General features: G+C 45.5%; 1 protein-coding gene and 1 long non-coding RNA gene across 4 annotated transcripts; one reads left to right on the plus strand and one right to left on the minus strand.

The window, feature by feature from the left end:
* Positions 1-1,482: 1,482 nt before the first annotated feature.
* Positions 1,483-8,307, minus strand: LOC126991368 (uncharacterized). The gene is made up of 4 exons (XR_007745452.1): positions 8,157-8,307; positions 5,269-5,387; positions 3,441-3,633; positions 1,483-1,556 (listed from the first exon to the last, which is right to left on the minus strand). It is a non-coding gene; the product is annotated as an uncharacterized LOC126991368 (long non-coding RNA).
* Positions 8,308-9,316: 1,009 nt separating this feature from the next.
* Positions 9,317-10,926, plus strand: LOC126991737 (uncharacterized). Of its 3 annotated transcripts, none has more exons than XM_050850432.1 (2): positions 9,317-9,775; positions 9,827-10,926. In XM_050850432.1, exons 1-2 carry the CDS (start codon positions 9,404-9,406, stop codon positions 10,895-10,897), a joined length of 1,443 nt encoding a protein of 480 aa, XP_050706389.1. In that variant the 5' UTR covers positions 9,317-9,403; the 3' UTR covers positions 10,898-10,926. The 3 variants fall into 3 exon arrangements, with proteins under 3 accessions (XP_050706389.1, XP_050706391.1, XP_050706396.1); XM_050850434.1 differs by having other exon boundaries at positions 9,878-10,926; XM_050850439.1 differs by having other exon boundaries at positions 9,929-10,926.
* The last annotated feature ends 7,865 nt before the right edge of the window (positions 10,927-18,791 follow it).

Below are 18,791 nucleotides of genomic sequence, written 5' to 3' on the forward strand. Positions count from 1 at the left end.
AACCCCAAACAGTTACTATAGGTCTTGACTCAGAAAATTCATATATGCTTCCTTAGTAATGAGACTTTCTATACAACTAAGTGAGGTCATTTTTTGTTGATTTATACTGTAAAGTGCTGGCTATCATGTGTTTGAAGATACCCTAAACTTAACCTAACATAACCTATCAAAACCCCAAACAGTTACTATAGGTCTTGACTCAGAAAATTCATATATGCTTCCTTACTAATGAGACTTTCTTACAACTAGTGAGGTCATTCTTTACCTGTCTCAACTACACTTCTTGCCAATGGTGTAAACAACTACTAATTGGGACATCTCACCCAAAGTGAAGTGAAAAGTCATCCCTGTGGAAAAGTTATGACACAAAAATATTGCGCATTTTCTTGTGGCCGCGATGTGTCGCATGGAAGCACCCCACTTGCTCTCTCTCTCTCTCTACCTACTTGCTCCTCCCTCCTCTGTCAATGTCACTACCATAGCAGTCATCAGAGTCACTGTCACTTTGATTCGCCTGCGCTCTACTTCCGCCTGGAGCAGAGGAACTGCTTGACGCGTCACGAGACATGACAGATGTATTCCGAACTAAAGTGGAAAATGATCTGTGGCCTTGGTAGCAGGCCAGCTGGAGACGAATGAGTGTGTACGGATGCCAGATGCCTCCACCATTCTTCTGAGTCAAGAACTGGCGGTATATTTGAAACGTAGGGAGCGCACAGTGTGATCATTATATATATGATCCCCGTACGGGTGGGGCGTGTGGCAGCGCACTTATATATACGATCGCCGTAATCTAAGGGTTAAACACTTTCTACACTATTAAACCAAAGTAATTTTAACAACATATATTCAAATTTTTTTATTGTTTTAATTTTTCAGGCTAGAAAATGCTTTTTTACCGTAAAAATATTTGAAATAATAAATATATAGAAATACCTATAAACCGCAAAATCCCACGATATAGCAAAAAATCTGCGATACGATACAATTTAAAAATCTGCGATATAGCGAGACCGCGATAAGTGAACCGCGATATGGTGAGTGATTACTATATATATATATATATATATATATATATATATATATATATATATATATATATATATATATATATATATATATATATATATATATATTTTCTAATTTCATTTTTTCCATCACCAAAACTAAATTAATATTTTTTTGTAATAGCATTTTTCACTTTATCTCCTTTTCCCTCACTTCCTTTTTCTCTATTTCCCCTCTTTACATGTACAGAAGCCCCCCGCCGTTCACGGGTATTTGGTTCCGCGAGATTCCCGTGATCTGCGATCGACGAGACTATAATCAAATAGGGAAAATAGGGTTTCGTTCTACCATCTCAATTGAATGAAAAAAAAGTATTTCTCAGGCATTTCTAAGCAGTTATATAGTTTTACATACACATAAATCACAAATTGAATATGGACAGTAATAATTTAACACTCACTCTGTGGTTGGTTGTGGTGAGTGTGAGTGCGTAGGCGGTGGTGGTTGGCGGGCAAGTGGTGTTTTTTGCGGTAGTTATCGGTTGGAAACTACGAAAAAATGCAATGCGATGAGTAGGATAGTTTGGCAACACTGCGCGGCTCAGCCCGTGGCATCAATGTTTGCTGGGCCCTTTGAAAGGTACGAACGCCGCATTGCTCGTCTTCCACACAGCCACCAAGTATTAGTGAATTCTCGTCTCTCCCCTTTGTGTTAATATTCATATGTATATATATCCATATACATCCAGTATATTATTGATTAATTTGAGTGTTTGCTGGGCCCATGGAAGGTCCATTTGTGGCTGTTCCCGGAGGTACGCCCGTACAAACTTTATACACGTTACCCCTCTGCCAGTCTCCGCCATGTTTCTTTACTCCTCAAAGCAGTAGCCTCGAGTCTCTATGAAGGACCAGTTCTGGCAGGTCCCAGTAAGTATCAAGCATTTAACCCCTTCACTACGGCCGGCCCAACACAGCGCCCCGCGCCGTATCCGGGATCGCCGCGCGCGCCAAATTTCAAATGTCGCTATTGAATATAATAAGTTTTCAGCCATAAACTCAACATAATCATCATGTATTATATATGAAAACATGCAGAATTAAATGGTGCACATAAAGAAACATAAATTAATTGATAATATTTAGATGTAACCATAAATATAGAGATAAAATAACTCGTGTATTGGCTAAAGCGAGCCAGAACGCAGTATGCACGTCCTCGGATATGGTATGGGGCACGCAAGGATGCAGTATGCGCGTCCTCGTGTTGAAGGGGTTAAAATGTAAAATATTGGGATTCAGGGCTGCTTTCACAGTCATTTTTCTTTGTTTTGATCGTTACCAATGAGTGGCGATCGCCACTATAGTATTTCCACATGAAACTGGCGATGGGGTAGTGGCGGCTGCGGGGTTAGCCCCGCCCCACACCTTGCCACACACACTGAACACCTCTTGCTTCCTCTGCAGCCACCACTACCCTATCGGCCACTTTCACTCACGTGGAAATACTGTAGCGGCGATCGCTCATAGAAACGATCAAAACAAACAAAAGACTGTGAAAGCAGCCTTAGTAGATCAGACCACGTGCATGAGTTTTCATCCACGTTGACAGGGGGTGTAAAATACCCTACCACATTATAAGTGAATCCGTGAACAGTGAGGCCGTGAATGGTGGGGGCTTCTGTACATATATATATATATATATATATATATATATATATATATATATATATATATATATATATATATATATATATATATATATATATATATATAGTAACTTGATTTATGCGAGTTTGGTTCATGCATTTTTGAAATAACGCAGGGTCCAAAAATCCAAATAATTATTTACTGCGTTTTTTTTTTTTTTTTCACTTATCATACTCAACAATAGGGGGTGTATGGTACCAGTACCAGTAGTTATTCCAAAATCAAATAATTATTTAATTTACATTTTTTTTTCACTTTATCGCTACTCAAACAAGAAGTGCATGGTACTCAGTACCAGTAGTTACATTATTTTTGATTTGCTTAACCTCTTCAAGGACACAATACTCACATAAATCGAGAGTTACCTGTATATATATATATATATATATATATATATATATATATATATATATATATATATATATATATATATATATATATATATATATATATATATATCTTCAAGGAAACAATACTCAAATTGAATTACTGTATATATATATATATATATATATATATATATATATATATATATATATATATATATATATATATATATATATATATATATATATATATATATATATATATATATATATATATATATATATATATATATATTCTCTCCATCACCAAAACTATATATATATTTTTTCTAATCATATTTTTCACCTTTTACTTCTTTTCCCTGATTTCCTTTTCCTCTCCTTTCTATCTCTTTACCTTTCTGTTCCTGGGGACATATTTCCCGATGGTTGGCAGTGCCCCGGCCCTGAGTCTGGTGGTCTGGCCGGTGCGGTCAAAACACTTCTCCTCAAAGTGCTGAGAGCATAGCCTGCCGTAGCGACCTGGCGTCCAGTTCTTGCGGCCAGTGACGGTAATCCATCTCTTCTGCAGCTCAGGGTCTTTGGGGAAGCTGGAAAATATAATGAACTGTAGAAGGAAGCAGAAAGTAAGAGGCATGCAAGAGTCCTTGTTGGCAGGCCTGTCTGATACATTGTTGTTGGCAGAGAATGAGGGGACACTGCAGAGGACAGTGGATGAGTTTGACAGGGTGTGCAAGACGAGGAAGCTGAGAGTGAAAGCTGGAGAGAGTAAGGTTAAGGTATTTGAGAGGGCAAGAGAGCAGGGCATTGATTTTGCAAAGCCGTACAGAATGTTAGTTTGAAAATACCTAAAGAAGGATATAAAGCTGTTTGCTGCTTCCAAGGACCTGGATAAGGCACATGACAGGGTTGACAGGAAGGGGTTGTGGGATGTTCTGAGGATATATGGTGTGGGAAGGTGTTTGCTGGAGGGAATTGGATCCTTCTATGAGGATGTGAGTGCCTCTGTATGCGTGAATGGTGAATTGAGGGAGAGTTTTGGTGTTGGCGTGGGCGTGAGACAGGCTTTTCAATGTGTACATGAACGCTTGCATGAGAGAAATGAAAGCCAGAGTGGGGGAGCCCAATGGTCCAAGGCTGAAAGTGGGAGGTACGGAGGAGTCACTGGTGGCAGGTTGTTTGCACATGATACAGTATAGTTGCCAGAGAATGACAGGACGCTGCAGAGGATAGTGGATGAGCAAAAACAAAAAGTATAACCCGGTGGTAGCAGCGGGGCTTTGGTTGTGGGAAAGCCGAGAAGTGGCCGAGAAACTGCAACATTACACTGCTTTTTGAGACTAAGAAAAGAGCATGGAACATACATCAGAGTACTCCTCTCATAATCATAAATCCGCTAAAAATATTTATTTATGCTCAAATTCTATTCTTTTTGGGTGATGTTTGCTACAAAATAAAATGTCTCATGACACGTGGCATCTAGCCGAGAGTTGCTTGTTGTCTACTTTAGATAATTTGACAAGTGATTACTGTATGGATAGCTAATTCAGTCTGCCATGACCTTACAGCACCACCTATGACAAATAAGCCCACCTCAAGATCAATCACCCACAACAATGACCCAGGGCATGCATTGTGGGTTACTCTATGCCGCCACCGCCTACAATTAGCTCGAATTAGGTGTTTTGAGCAGAGCCCCATACGGGGTCCGCCATTTCAGTGGACCAACTCGCGGGAGCCCAGAAATGGGTCCACCGACGCTGCCGGGTTAATGGTCCCTCCAAGCGAAAAAAATCACCCCTCACACGAACCATTTCATAATATATATCAAAGCATTTGTGATCAGATTATGTATCATCTATTTTTTTTGGTTTATATCATGGTACAAATTTGGCCCGTCGCTGCTACATGGTAAAGCCACAAATTTGGCCCGTTGCTGCTACACGGTAAAGCCACAAATTTGGCCCGTTGCTGCTACACGGTAAAGCCACAAATTTGGCCCGTCGCTGCTACACGGTAAAGCCACAAATTTTGCCCGTCGCTGCTACATGGTAAAGCCACAAATTTGGCCCGTCGCTGCTACACGGTAAAGCCACAAATTTGGCCCGTCGCTGCTACACGGTAAAGCCACAAATTTGGCCCGTCGCTGCTACCAGGATAAAAAAAGAAAAAAGAAAGTAAAAAAGTAATGTGTCAAAATAAATGCTGTTGTCCGCTGTACTCACATGTGGAAGGTGAGCTTGCAGTCCCCAGTCTTCCTGCTCCTACAGTCTCGCGCAGAGCAGGAGGTTGGCATCGCGCTGCATCAGGACGCACTCGGCTTAGGCTTGGGTACTGGGAAGTCCTGGAATTTAAGACTGAGGTTAATATTAATTCATTTGTATTTATTTTTTACAGTACAGGAGGGAAGGAAGAGAGAGAGAGAGAGAGAGAGAGAGAGAGTTGATATTCATTAATTTTTATATATTATTTTTTCTGATGGCAAATACTGGTTAACATCATGGAGAACAGATTAACATAATTTTTTCCTTTTTTACAGTGAAGGAAGCAGCTCACGGGCAAAAAAACAATTGAAAAAAAAAAGTCTGCTAATCACTGCCTCTGTAAAAAAAAGTATAGCAGTGTCCAGAAGAGAGGTTAACTTACCAGGTCATAATGATTGAGATGGAGATAGGTTGCGTTATTTTTTATTTTTTTATTTTAATTTATTTTTTATTTTTTATTTTTTACGTCTACACCTATTGCGCCGGTAGGCTTGCTTGAGGGGCCTGGATGGTAATCGTCCCCAGCCCATCATGGCGCAGGCAAGTGTTTATAGTGGTGCCATCTTCTCTTACAACAAAGGAGACTGCTCAAGGGCAACAAAAAGAGTGTAGAAAAAGAAAAGTCAACTAGTCGCTGTTCCCACATAGACAGAAGTAAAGAGTGGCCAAAAGAGCGGTCAATTTTGGGGTGTATGTAACTTGGTGTGGTGTGGCTGTAGCTATTTTTGCTAAATGTAGTGGATCATTGGCAACATTGCTCACCTTCCAATGGCCGCTTCTGCTGCCGCCGAAACCAAAAACAAATATATGCTTTTTCACTGGTGTTCTAATGTGATTCTGTTGACTTCTTGACCTTATTTGAAATGCATATTACTCAATTTCCTGCTCCCCCACCCAAAAACCCCGAGTTCCTACAGGTCCCCCAAGATCGTTGAGGGCGGGGGATAGGCGTAACCTGAAAAGAGGCATAACTCGAAAAGTAGACATCTGTGACGGATATGAGGTACAAAATCATGCAATTCACTACATCTGTCACTGGAAAAACATGAACCATGTGAGAAAATTGTTGGTTGGGTGAAACTGTAAATTCACCATTACTTCTTCTATGACTTTTAATTCTATTGTTCATATCTAGTATCATGATAAGCTGAAGTTGTATCCTTTAAATTGTAAGACACTCAGCCAGTCACTACATGTTACGATAATTGTGGAGATTCACTACACGCTTCCAAAATATGATATTACGCCTCCATATTATACTTAAGGGATGAAATACATGTCCCTTAACCATAATATGAAGGCGGAAAAACTTAAGAGTAAAGAAAACATGGTAAAGGTAGTGAAAAGGCATATTATACATACACGTGCTGTTTTGGTGTTGGCGGCGGTGGCAGTGTTGCCAACGATCCGGTTAGCGATGGTATGTTTAGTTAGCGATTAGCCCACGCATGTGAGACCAGGTCCACCACGCGTAATTATTTTCTTTTTAGAACACGCACCTTTACCCAAAGGGTTTTGTGAAGGTTTGGGCCGGGTATTGTATTAGGTAAAGGTGTGTGTTCTAAAAAAAAAAAGAATAATAACCACCCGTGATGGACCTGGTCTCACATGCGTGGGCAAACCGCTAACTAAATGTACCATCGCTAACTGGATCGTTGGCAACACTGCTCACCTCCCAATACTGCAAGAGCAAGAGCCACCGCGGACACCAAAACACAAAGCGCGCGTATGTATAATATGCCTTTTCACTAACTTTACCACTTTTTTCTTTACTTTTAAGTTTTTCCACCTTCATATTATGGTTAAGGGACATGAATTTTGTCCCAAAAGTATAATAAGGAGGCGTAATATCGTATTTTGGAGGCGCGTAGTGAATCTCCACAAATACCCATGTTATTTGGGTAATACTTACTAAGAAGTCCGCCTCCCCCTTCGCCACCCCCTACCCCCCAAGACAAGCCTGGGGAACTGTGGGGAACCGTGTTTTTTTGGGGGGGAAGCCAAAATCACTGAAAAATGGGCTTCCAAAATTTCCCTAGAAAAATCCCTAAATGAAGGAAAATTCCCAAGTTTCGAAAGTAAGGAAAGTCCTAACTTTATAACCTAACAGCCCCCCTCACCCCCCTGCTAACCAAGGGGGGCTGTGCCCCCCTCTGGACCCCCTACATGTATGATGCGCTGGAAAATCGTTTTTTTTTTTTTTGGTGGGGAGCGTATTTAAACTACTCCAACCGAACTAAACAACCTGCTAACGACCCCCCCACATGTAGGGAATTTTCCTTAATTTTGGGATTTTTCAAGGGGAATTTTGGAAGCCCATTTTTCAGGGATTTTGACTTCCCCCCCAAACCCCGGTTCCCCACAGTTCCCCAGGCTTGTCTTCGGGGGTAGGGGGGCTGGAGTGGCGGAGGGGGAGGCGGACTTCTTAGAAAGTATTCCCTTTATTTGTATTAGTGGTGCTGCCTCCCACCCTGACGGTTACTTTTGGGCCTATCCTTCCCGGCCCAGGCTAGGCTGGTGGCCAGTTGGTATGGCCCTACCAGGTGAGAAAGCGTGTGGACCAACGATGGCCCGGCCCCGCCCACCGCCCCGTGGCGCCCGGCCCCGCCCACCGCCCCGTGGCTGTCGCCGAGGCCGCCACGATGTTGCCCCCACGCCCCGGCAGGTCAAGACAGACACCGCCGCCACCTGGCCTGACCTGAGCCTCGCGTCGGACCTGTCAGCAGCACGCGGCGCCCCTCCAGGCCATGAGAGGTGTCGGCTGGTACTGGCCGAGCCGCTGTCGCCGCCTTGCCACACGGGAGCCGTTCTTGCCTCCTTCACCTTGACTGGCGGACATTCACACTCACCCTCAACATGTGCCAGACTCTCCTTCCCTCTGCCTCGCCTCCCGCCACTGGGCCGCGCTGGTGCCGCCCTCAAAATGCCTCGCCCACGCCCGCCACACACCGACACGCGTGACTTTGTTTACACCAAGTCACAGAGATTTCTTGACTAGAGTGCGCGGTAAGGCCGTAGAGTGACGCCGTTGAGGCTGGTTGACGGCCATGTTGCTGTGGAGAGTGGGTTGGGAGTGAGGCTGGGGGTGGGGCGAGGTTGGGGAGGAGATGGGGAGGTTGGGGAGGGATTTTGGTTCGGTGCTGAGGAGGAGAGGCCTTTCCCAACGTCCTTCACCTCTCTGTCTGATGTTGGGGGGTTTGGGGAGTGGGGAGGAGGTGGTGAGGTTGAGGGGGTGGGGAGGGGAGGAGGTTGGGGAGGAAATGGGTGAGTTGGGGGGGTGGGGAGGAGGGGGGGGGTGAGGGTACGTGGTCAGTGCAAGTGTTAAGTTATCTATCAATCTATCTTTATCTATCTATCTATCAATTTATCTATTTCTATCTATCAATCTATCTATTTCTATCTATCTATCTATTTCTATCTATCTACCTATCAATCAATCTATCTATTTCTATCTATTAATCTAGCTATTTCTATCTATCTATATATCTATCAATCTATCTATTTCTATCTATCTATCAATCTATCTATTTATATCTATCTATCTATCTATGTATCTATTTCTATCTATCTATCAATCCATCTATTTATATCTATCTATCAATCAATCTATCAATCATATATCTATCTATCAATCAATCTATCTATTTATATCTATCTATGTATCTATATATATCTATCTATCAATTTATCTATTTATATCTATCTATCAATCTATCTATGTCTTTCAATCAATCTATCTATTTATATCTATCTATCAATCAATCTATTTATATCTATCTATCAATTAACCTATCTATTTCTATCTATCTATCTATCTATACAATTTTGATTTGAATTTTTTTTTTACTAATAATGTTTATAGAACCTTTTTTATGGGGAAATAATATACCACCGTCTCCATATAGGCCGATTCTTTTAAAGGCATCTTAGAGTATAAGGTAAATACTAAATAGTGATATAGCTTTTGTCTCTCTCTCTCTCTCTCTCTCTCTCTCAGGTGGCTGAGAGAGAGAGAACAGACGTGTGTGAGCGGCTCCGAGTGTTTTTGAAGAAGTAACCTGCAGTTTTGTGGTGAGAACCTTTAACCATTGAAAAGATGGGTGTGAGTGACTGTGGCGTGTGTGGCAAGGGAGTGGGCAGGGGCAGCGCCGGTGTGTGCTGCGAGAGGTGTGAGGTGTGGTGCCACCAGCCGTGCGTGGACATCAAGACCAACTCGCGGCTCCTGCAGCACACCCTGCTCATCTTCCTATGCCTGGCGTGCAAGAACGTGACGAAGGACGAGTGGCGAAGAGACAGGCAGAAGACGGACAAGAACGTGCAGACGGAGACCAGCAACGAGGAGAAGGCAGTCCAGACGACCCCCAAGGACACCCTGGAGGACAGAGGTGTCCAGACGACCACCGTGGAGGCCCCCAAGGACACCCTGGAGGACAGAGGAGTCCAGACGACTACCGTGGAGCCCCCCAAGGTCACCCTGGAGGACAGGGGAGTCCAAACGACCACCGTGGCTGCCCCCAAGGACACCCTGGAGGACAGGGGAGTCCAGACGACCACCGTGGCTGCCCCCAAGGACACCCTGGAGGACAGGGGAGTCCAGACGACCACCGTGGCTCTCCCCAAGGACACCCTGGAGGACAGGGGAGTCCAGACAACAGCTGTGGCTGCCCCCAAGGACACCCTGGAGGACAGGGGAGTCCAGACAACAGCTGTGGCTGCCCCCAAGGACACCCTGGAGGACAGGGGAGTCCAGACAACAGCCGTGGCTGCCCCCAAGGACACCCTGGAGGACAGGGGAGTCCAGACAACAGCCGTGGCTGCCCCCAAGGACACCCTGGAGGACAGGGGAGTCCAGACAACAGCCGTGGCTGCCCCCAAGGACACCCTGGAGGACAGGGGAGTCCAGACAACAGCCGTGGCTGCCCCCAAGGAGGACCATGTGGAGAGAGAGGTTCAGACTGCTGAGACCCTCAAGGAAAGACCAGACCAAGCGACAGAAACAGCAAGGCCTAGACGGACAACAGAAATGAAGGTGAAGAGGGCCCCCATCCGTATCATTGGAGACAGTATGATGAAGAATGCGCACTGGCACGTTAAGTGCAACATGGACGGCAGTGGCTGCACCAGCATGAGTGGTGCCCAGATCAGGAACATCAAGAAAAGAGTGCAGCATGATGCGGGCGACTTGAAAGACGGACTGCTGATCGTCCAGGGTGGTGGGAACGCCCTGGAGTACGTCGGACAGGAAGACACAGTGAAGGATGTAGTAGACTCTGTGAAGGCAGTGGAAGGAAAAGGAATGAAGGTTGCAGTTGTGGGAATTATGAGACGCCCAAGGGAAGGACCACAGTACGAGAGACTGCGCCGATCTACAAACAAGAGGATCCAAGAAGAAATGATGAAGATGAAGATTGAATGGACGCGAGGGAAGAAGGGCGACGTCAGCTTCATCGACATGGACGGAGTCCTGAGGGGAGATGCAGCATTCGACGTGGATGGCGTGCACCTGAGCGGCAACGGGAACAGGAGGATGGGGGAGCGCCTGCGTGAATGGGTGCGGATGAAGTCACTGTATGCAGTGGGGACAGTTTGAACGGGTATAAATGACCTAGCACGGAGGAGTGGAAGTGAAAGTATGAAGATTGGATGTTTGAATGTGAGAGGTTGGGGTGTGGGCAAACTTGAGGACATGAGTAAGGAACTGGATGAATGGAAGTATGATATAATAGGCTTGACTGAGACACACCTGAGAGGTGACGTGCAGACTGAGGGGAGTGAGTATGTGATGATTGGGAAGGGGCGAAAGAAACAGGAGACTATGGGAGGAGGCGTAGCCTTCCTCCACCGCAAAAATGAGAATCTGAAGGTGGAAGAGCTAGATGTAGGTAACAGTGCTAGCAGTGAAGATGTATTGGCCGTGAGTGTGGAATGCAAGAATAAAAAGGGCAGACTAGAAAGAGTAGTTATGGTTGTTGTGTATATGACTGTAGAAGGTGAAAGAGCAGTAAGGGAAAACAGGGGAAAGTACAATATTCTTAGAAAAGTTGTGAGAGAGCATGCAGGAGAGAGAGTGATTGTTATGGGTGATATGAATGCACATACAGGTACGTTAGGTGAACGTATAAATCGGAATGGAGAAATGCTAGCTGAGTTTGTAAGTGAAATGAACTTAGAGAACCTGAATGAAACTCTGGCTGAGGGACGTGTGACCTGGAGTGCAAGAAATCAGGAGTCTGCGATTGATTATGCACTGGTAAATGGGAGAATGCGCGAATGTGTGTCTCGTATGTGGATAGATGAAGAGGGAATGATTGATATTGTGTCTGACCATAATATGTTGACCGTGGAGTGCGGGCTGAAAGGTAGAAATGAAATGAAAGAAAAGGACAGGAAGAAGAAGAAGTGGAGACTGAGAGATGTAGGGTGGGAAAATTTTCAGGTAGACTTGAGTGAAAGAAATTGGGAGCCGGGTAGTTTGAATGATGTGGACGCTTTGAATGAAAGGCTCGTAGAGAATGTGAGAGGAGCTGCAGTCCAACATGTAGGGTATGTGAGAACGAATGGTAGAAAGCGTGTAAGGAAACCGTGGTGGAACGATGATATTGGGACAGCTAGGAAAGAACGAAAGAGACTAAATAGACTGTGTAGACGAATGAGGAGAAGGAGGCAAGAAAGCGAAGAAGCTGAGGGTGAATACCAGAATGCATGGGAAAGCTACGTGAGACACCAACGACTGACAAAGCGGAAGATCATGAGTGCAAAGGTTCAGTGTGAAAGAAGTGTGATTCAGACCCTGAGAGAGAAAGGGCTTGAGGGAGGTCATGAGTGGTATAGATTCCTGAGAGGTGAGAGGATGAGTGACAGTGAGAATGTGGAAAGTCTGAAGGTGAATGGTGAAAAAATTACAGATAAGGAGAAAATGAGGGAGTCAATTAGGGAATTTTGGGAAGAAATAGGAGTAGGGGAAGTATTTGGTGTGAGAGAAGGATGTGTAACTATGGAGAGGAAAGATGCAAATGAGCTGAATGAAAGGATCAGTAGGGAGGAGGTTGAGAGATGTGTGAAAAGACAGAAGAATGGTAAGGCTGCAGGACCAGATGAGATCCCGTATGAGTTGTATAAAAATGGAGGTGAGGCTGTGATTGAGAGGATGACTGAGTTATTCAACCAGGTATGGGAAGAAGAGAGAGTGCCAAGTAAATGGAATGAATGTAGAGTGACTCTGATCCACAAGGGCGGGCATAAGAGTAAGCAGGAATTAAAGAACTATAGGCCAATCTCTCTGGTAAACTCAATAGGAAAAATCTTTAGTGCTGTGTTGAATGAAAGGTTGTGTAAATGGATTGAGAGTGCCAGGGTGCTGGGTGAGGAGCAGAACAGATTCCAGTGGACAGGCGAGCAGAAGATAATATGTTTGTTGTAAATGAGCTGATTGAAAGGAAAAGAGAGAGGAGGAAACTGTACTTAGGCTTCCTAGATATAGAGAAAGCTTATGACAGGGTGAATAGAGATGTGTTATGCAGAGTGCTTGAAAAGTTGGGCTGAGTGATAAGATTGTTAACATAATTAGAAGTATGTATGTAGGTACAAGAGCAAAGTATAGACTAGGTGATCTAGAGACAGGTTGGGTGAAGAGTGAAAGAGGAGTGAGACAAGGCTGTATATTATCACCAACATTATTTAGTCTTTTCACAGAGGAATTAGCAGTCAGAATGAGGAGAATGAATGCAGGAGTGAGAATTGGAGAGGATAAAGTATGTGTGTTGTTGTATGCGGATGATGTGGTGGTTATGAGTGAGTCTGCTGAAGAACTACAGAGTCTCCTAGATGTGGTAGGGGTTATGGAAGGATTTTGGGGTTAGGTTCAGTAGTGAGAAGAGCAAAGTAATGATAGTGAATAGGTCAGAGGATGAGAGAGAAACAACTTGGAGACTGGAAGGGATGAGTTGGAACAGACGGAAGAATACAAGTATCTAGGGGTGTGGATGGAGGTAAATGGATGCGGCAGGGCCAAGAATGTAAAGATAAGTATGGCAAACCAGTGGGTAGGCCGTTTAGGGAGTGCAGCGAGGATGAGAGCGAGCAAGTATGATGTCATCCGTGAGGTTTGGAAGAGTGTGGCTGTCCTGAGCATTATGTATGGAATGGATGTGATGACATGGAATGACAGTGAGATAGAAAATTGGAAGTGGGGCAGAATAGGGTAGCAAGAATGGCACTGAATGCACCAAGGTTTGCAGCAGTAGAGGCTCTTAGGGGGGACATGGGATGGAGCACGTTTAGGGAAAGACTAGTAAAGGCAACCTTGAGATATAAAGTGAGACTGGAACAAATGGAGGATGCAAGATTAGCAAGGAAAGTATACTTGTGGAGTATAAGAGATGGCAAATGGGCGAATAAATGTGGGCGAATGATAGACAGGAATGTTATGCTAAGTAGGTGGGTGTACCGACCCTTTGAAGATAGACAGAATGTGTTTGAATGGAGAATAACAAACAGAAATGGAGAGGGGTTTGAGTGGGATGTAAGAAAGTGGAAGAATGTGATAGATATGGCAGTTAAAGATGAGGGATTGAGCAAGTGGAAGAATGAGATGGAAAGAAAGGAAACTCTCGACTGGTATAGGGAGAAAGAGGCCCCAAAGTGTGAGGTGTGGTATGAGGGAAGCCTGGGAGGTGATCTTCTTTTCCGTGCTAGAGCGCAGTGTCTGGATGTGAATGCAAGGAACTATAGATGGTCTGAGTCCCGCAGCAAAGTATGCCAGATGTGTGACAGGGGTGTGGACGAGACTGTGCAGCATGTAGTGCTGGAATGCAAGAAGTATGACAGGGAGAGAACGAAGATGATGCATGTGTTTTTGAGCGAGATGGGACGTGATGTAAACGGGAGGACTGGAAGGGAGTGGATGGTGCTGCTGCTGGGGCTCAGTGGAGAGACCAGTGGACGAGTGATTGAGGCAGTGAAAGAGTTCTTGGAGGGCATGTGGCGTGAAAGATGTAGGGAATGATATCTTGCCCCGAGAACATTGACTTCCCGCATGTTTTGTTTTCTTTTCACAGGAGCTGCCGATATAAAGGCCTGGCTGGGGAGAAATCCCGAGCCACCTGTGACATCAAGATCAAGATCTCTCTCTCTCGATTTTCTATGTAATTCTCTCTCTCTCTCTCTCTCTCTCTCTCTCTCTCTCTCTCTCTCTCTCTCTCTCTCTCTCTCTCTCTCTCTCTCTCTCTCTTTTACTAGATACAAACAAATTCCAATACAGAAATAAACAACTTCCAAAAGTTACAGTGAGGCGCTGCAGACTATCTTTGGCAGGAGAAAAATACAATAAGATTAAGATTAAAAGATTGAAAGATTAAAAGACTAAAAGATTAAAATTAAAAGATTAAAAATAGAATAAGATTAAGATTACAGGACGTGTCACACAATTAAGTGTCACGTCACCTTAGCCAAGTATTCACTGCACACATAAAAGTCCGAATAGAATTAGCTTGGTAAATGTCAGTCTGTCGCACCATAGAGTTCCACAGTCTTGTGTATCGCGGCAGGAAGGAGCGGAGAAAGGTCTCAGTCCTGGCGAAGGGAACAGCCAGCTGTGCACTCCTCGTGTGAGCGTCCCTGGTGGAGTGAGGATGAGGCGTCGCCCACGGCTGCCGGAGTAAACAAGGTGCGGGGTGCCCTGCTTGTGGATCTTGTATATGGAGCATAAACCGCCCACGTCCCGCCTGTGCTGTAAGGGCTGCAGAGGGGTCAGCAGCTGTCCAGGAGTTACTTTTGCCGTGACGATCCCCTGGGCACGGTTCTGAACCTTGTCTAGGAGACTAAGGTACGAAGGGGGGCAGGCCGACCACGTCAAGGGAGCGTACTCCATGACGGAACGGACCTGGGCGTTGTACAGGTTGATTACCCCTCTAGCCTCCAGGAGGTGGGATACGCGCCTGACGCAGCTCAATCTGCTGGCAGCCTTGGCAGCTGTTTTCTGGACGTGGTTGGTGAAGGAAAGGGTGCTGTTGATTTCAACACCAAGAATATGAATCGATGGCTTCAGAGGTAGGATCTTCCCATTTAAAAGGATGGATGGGATAGGGTTGTCCAGGGAATGGTGCCGCCGGGAGATCAACATGACTTGGGTCTTGTCCTGGGCAAGATCCATCTGCCACCGTTGGTTGTCCCCATACAGTAATTATCTCAATCACATGGTTGATTAGGGTGACTGTAGTGCGATGGTCAGTAGTATCCCAGGGGAAAGTTAGTGTACAGTGGTTCGCGTATGCATAGGCTTCAGGGATGAGCTGGAGGAGGTCGTTACGGAAAACGTTCCAAAGAAGGGGTCCAAGGACACTACCTTGAGGAACACCAGCTCCAACAGGGTGCTCTGCCGAGGACTGTCCATTCACCACCACACTGAGGGTTCTGTGCCGCAGGTAGTCGTGAAGGAGGTGGAGGAGTCCGCCGTTTACACCCATGCTTCGGAGTTTGGCGATCAGACCGGAGTGCCACACTCTGTCAAATGCTCCGGCTATGTCCAGGGCAATGACAAAAACATCACGTCCTCTATCTAGGAACTGATGCCAAGAAGTAAACATAAGGAGGAGAAGGTCATTATTTGACCTGTTGCGACGAAAACCAAACTGCCTATTATTAAGAATGTGGTGTGTGGTGAAGAAGGAGGTAATCCTGTTGGCAATGATTGCTTCTAATATCTTGCCAATTACAGACAAAAGAGAGATCGGCCTGTAATTCTTCGGATCTGTCTTGCTTCCTTTCTTGTGAATGGCTGCAACTCTCGCAACTTTCCAGAGAGAAGGCCACGTACTAGTGCTGATGCAGCATTGGAAGATGAGGGTGATGGGTTCTGCCAACTGGGCGGCACAGTGTTTGAGGATGTGAGGCGAAACACCATCCGGACCCAAAGCCTTCTTAGTATCAAGCTGTTTTAAATGCAGCTTAACCTCCGCTTCCGTTACAACAACTGCATCAAGGGTGGCATTGGTAAGTCGTGGCATAACAGGAGGAAGACGGTTAGGTTCAGGAATGGTCATTTTCCCTGAAAAATGGGATGCCAGCACATCAGCCTTTTCACAGCTCCGAGAAGCGACCGAACCATCCGCTTTGTTGGGGGAATGTGAAAGTCAGGAGCAAAACCTTGCTGCTCCTTAAGGGCAGCCCACCATGATTTGCTTCCCACTGAATGACCAGAGAGTTTAAGTTTAAGGTCTTCTTGCCACCGTTGTTGAGCCAGCCGTTGTACTCTTTTCATATTGGCACAGGCCTCCTTGTGTCTTGTCTGTTAGTGTCGGTTGGGTGTCGTCTAAAGTGTGTCCAGGCTCTGCTTTTTTCATCAGTTGCCATTCTACAGTCAAACCCAAACCAAGGGCGGTCAAGTGGTTTGACCGTGAACGTACGTATGGCTGGGAACATATATGTCTTGGAGGCAGAGGATTGTATCGGTGAAGGTTCTCACTTGAGTATCAACGTCTCCTGCAAGAATGCTGTGCCAGGGAGTTTTACTCAGTGCGTCCTGGAGGCCCTGTCCAATCCCATAAAAATCCCGGCCCACCCCAGGCCAAACTTCAAATAAGCCAACTGGCAACACATCCAAACCGAGATCACAGCACAACTTAACGACACCCCTGAACAAAACCTGCTCACCCACGAAAACATCGACAACGCCATAGATCTTTGGTACGACACCATAACCACGGCAACCACAAACAACATCCCAACCACACGTTACAAAATACTCCCACACACTCACTCATGCCACAAGAACACTATTAGTCCAATTCACCGCTATTAACCTGGAGGCCAATACCAACGGATGGTCATACGACCTCTACAGACGCTACAAACACCTACAATCCTTACTCCAACAGAACCTCAAGGCCGACAGCAACAATTACTGGGGAGGGGTCATAGCTCAGACCGCCTCCACATACAACGAGCCCTCCACCTTCTGGAGGAAAACTAAACAACTCATGGGCTCCGATAGGCAAGAACCCCACTACCTATTCACCCCTACCAACGACAAAGCATACAGCGACAGCAACAAAGAAGCCCTCCATAGACAACACTGGACGGACATTTTTACAGACGACAATGACTTATGGGACGACGAAGAGACAGAGACGACTGTAAGGAACTTCGTGACTGACAATTTACACAGAACCACCCCCTACCCCGACGCTGACCCCACGCGACTTAACGCCGACAACGACTTCCTGACTCTAGAAATTTCCGACGACAATATCAAAACAGTCATTAGACACATGAGGAAATCCTGCCCAGGGGAAAGTGGCTTCAGCAAAACCATTCTGGCAAAACTCCCGCCTCTCGCCGTAACCCGCCTTCGGAAGATCTTAACGCCAGCCTATCCTCGGGCTACTTCCCTGAACGGTTAAAGGGGCGACACTGAAACTCAATCCTAAGGCAGGGAAAAGCCCGCACTACCCCAAAAAATTTCGACCAATATCCCTCCTAAAAGTGCCGGGTAAAATTTTCGAAAAAATCATAAACCAAAGACTCAGAACCTTTCTCGAGGATAACAATAAACACCATCCCCTACAATTTGGATTCCGCCCTGGACGCGGGACAACACACGCCCTTGCCCCAGTAACTGAAGCTGTCGCCCAATCCAAAGCTGACGGTGGACAAGGTCACGTTGTGCTGAGGGACGTCACAAAGGCCTTTGACAAAGTCTGGCACCTAGGTATGCAGTACAAAATCTTACACCTTTGGCTTTCTGTCCTTCTAGAAAAGCTGCTATGCGACTTTCTAGAGGGCAGAAAGGCAAGGATAAGAATTGGGAACTACCTGGGGGCGAACATTGCACTGAGCTGCGGCGTCCTTCAGGGCAGCGTGTTGTCCCCGTCCCTTTTCACTATCTACACTGCAGACACACCACACCCACTCAGAGCCACCAACATACTATATGCTGATGACGTGACTCAAATCAGCAAATACCCGGGAAGGTCCATCAACATGGCCGAAAGAGAACTCGTCCGCGAGATTAACACAGAACGACTACGAAACTAAATGGAGAATAAAAACCAACTCAAACAAATTCACTATCATCAGGCTAGGCACCCGTAACACAGAACAACTAGTCACAAACACTAACATACACGACACGGGGCACAGCGGGAAAATCCTGGGCCTTCACGTCACATCCTACGGCTACAACAACCAAATAAACAACAGAGTCGGTTACGCTTCACGTATCCTCACTACGCTCTTCAGATTTAAACAAATGCCCTCCCAAATTAAACTCCATCTAGTAAAAACTCTGATTCTTCCAATTCTAGACTACCCGCCCATTCCGACACACGCCTTATCAACCACTCAAATACGGAAACTGCATAAAGTACAAAACCGAGCCTCACGATTTGCTATGAATCAAAGACACCCCTACACAATGACCACAGAACAAATACACGCCGCCACCAAAACACTCCCTCTCAACATACGCTTACACCCACGAGCAGAAG

This window comes from Eriocheir sinensis, chromosome 7 (assembly GCF_024679095.1).
Source record: "Eriocheir sinensis breed Jianghai 21 chromosome 7, ASM2467909v1, whole genome shotgun sequence".
NCBI classification, from domain to species: domain Eukaryota; kingdom Metazoa; phylum Arthropoda; class Malacostraca; order Decapoda; family Varunidae; genus Eriocheir; species Eriocheir sinensis.

Excerpts from the sequence above, each read along its gene's own strand:
- LOC126991737 (XM_050850432.1), top strand. The coding sequence starts at position 9,404 with ATGGGTGTGAGTGACTGTGGCGTGTGTGGCAAGGGAGTGGGCAGGGGC. Across the intron at positions 9,776-9,826 it reads CTACCGTGGAGCCCCCCAAG|GACACCCTGGAGGACAGGGG; the intron begins GTCACCCTGGAG and ends GCTGCCCCCAAG.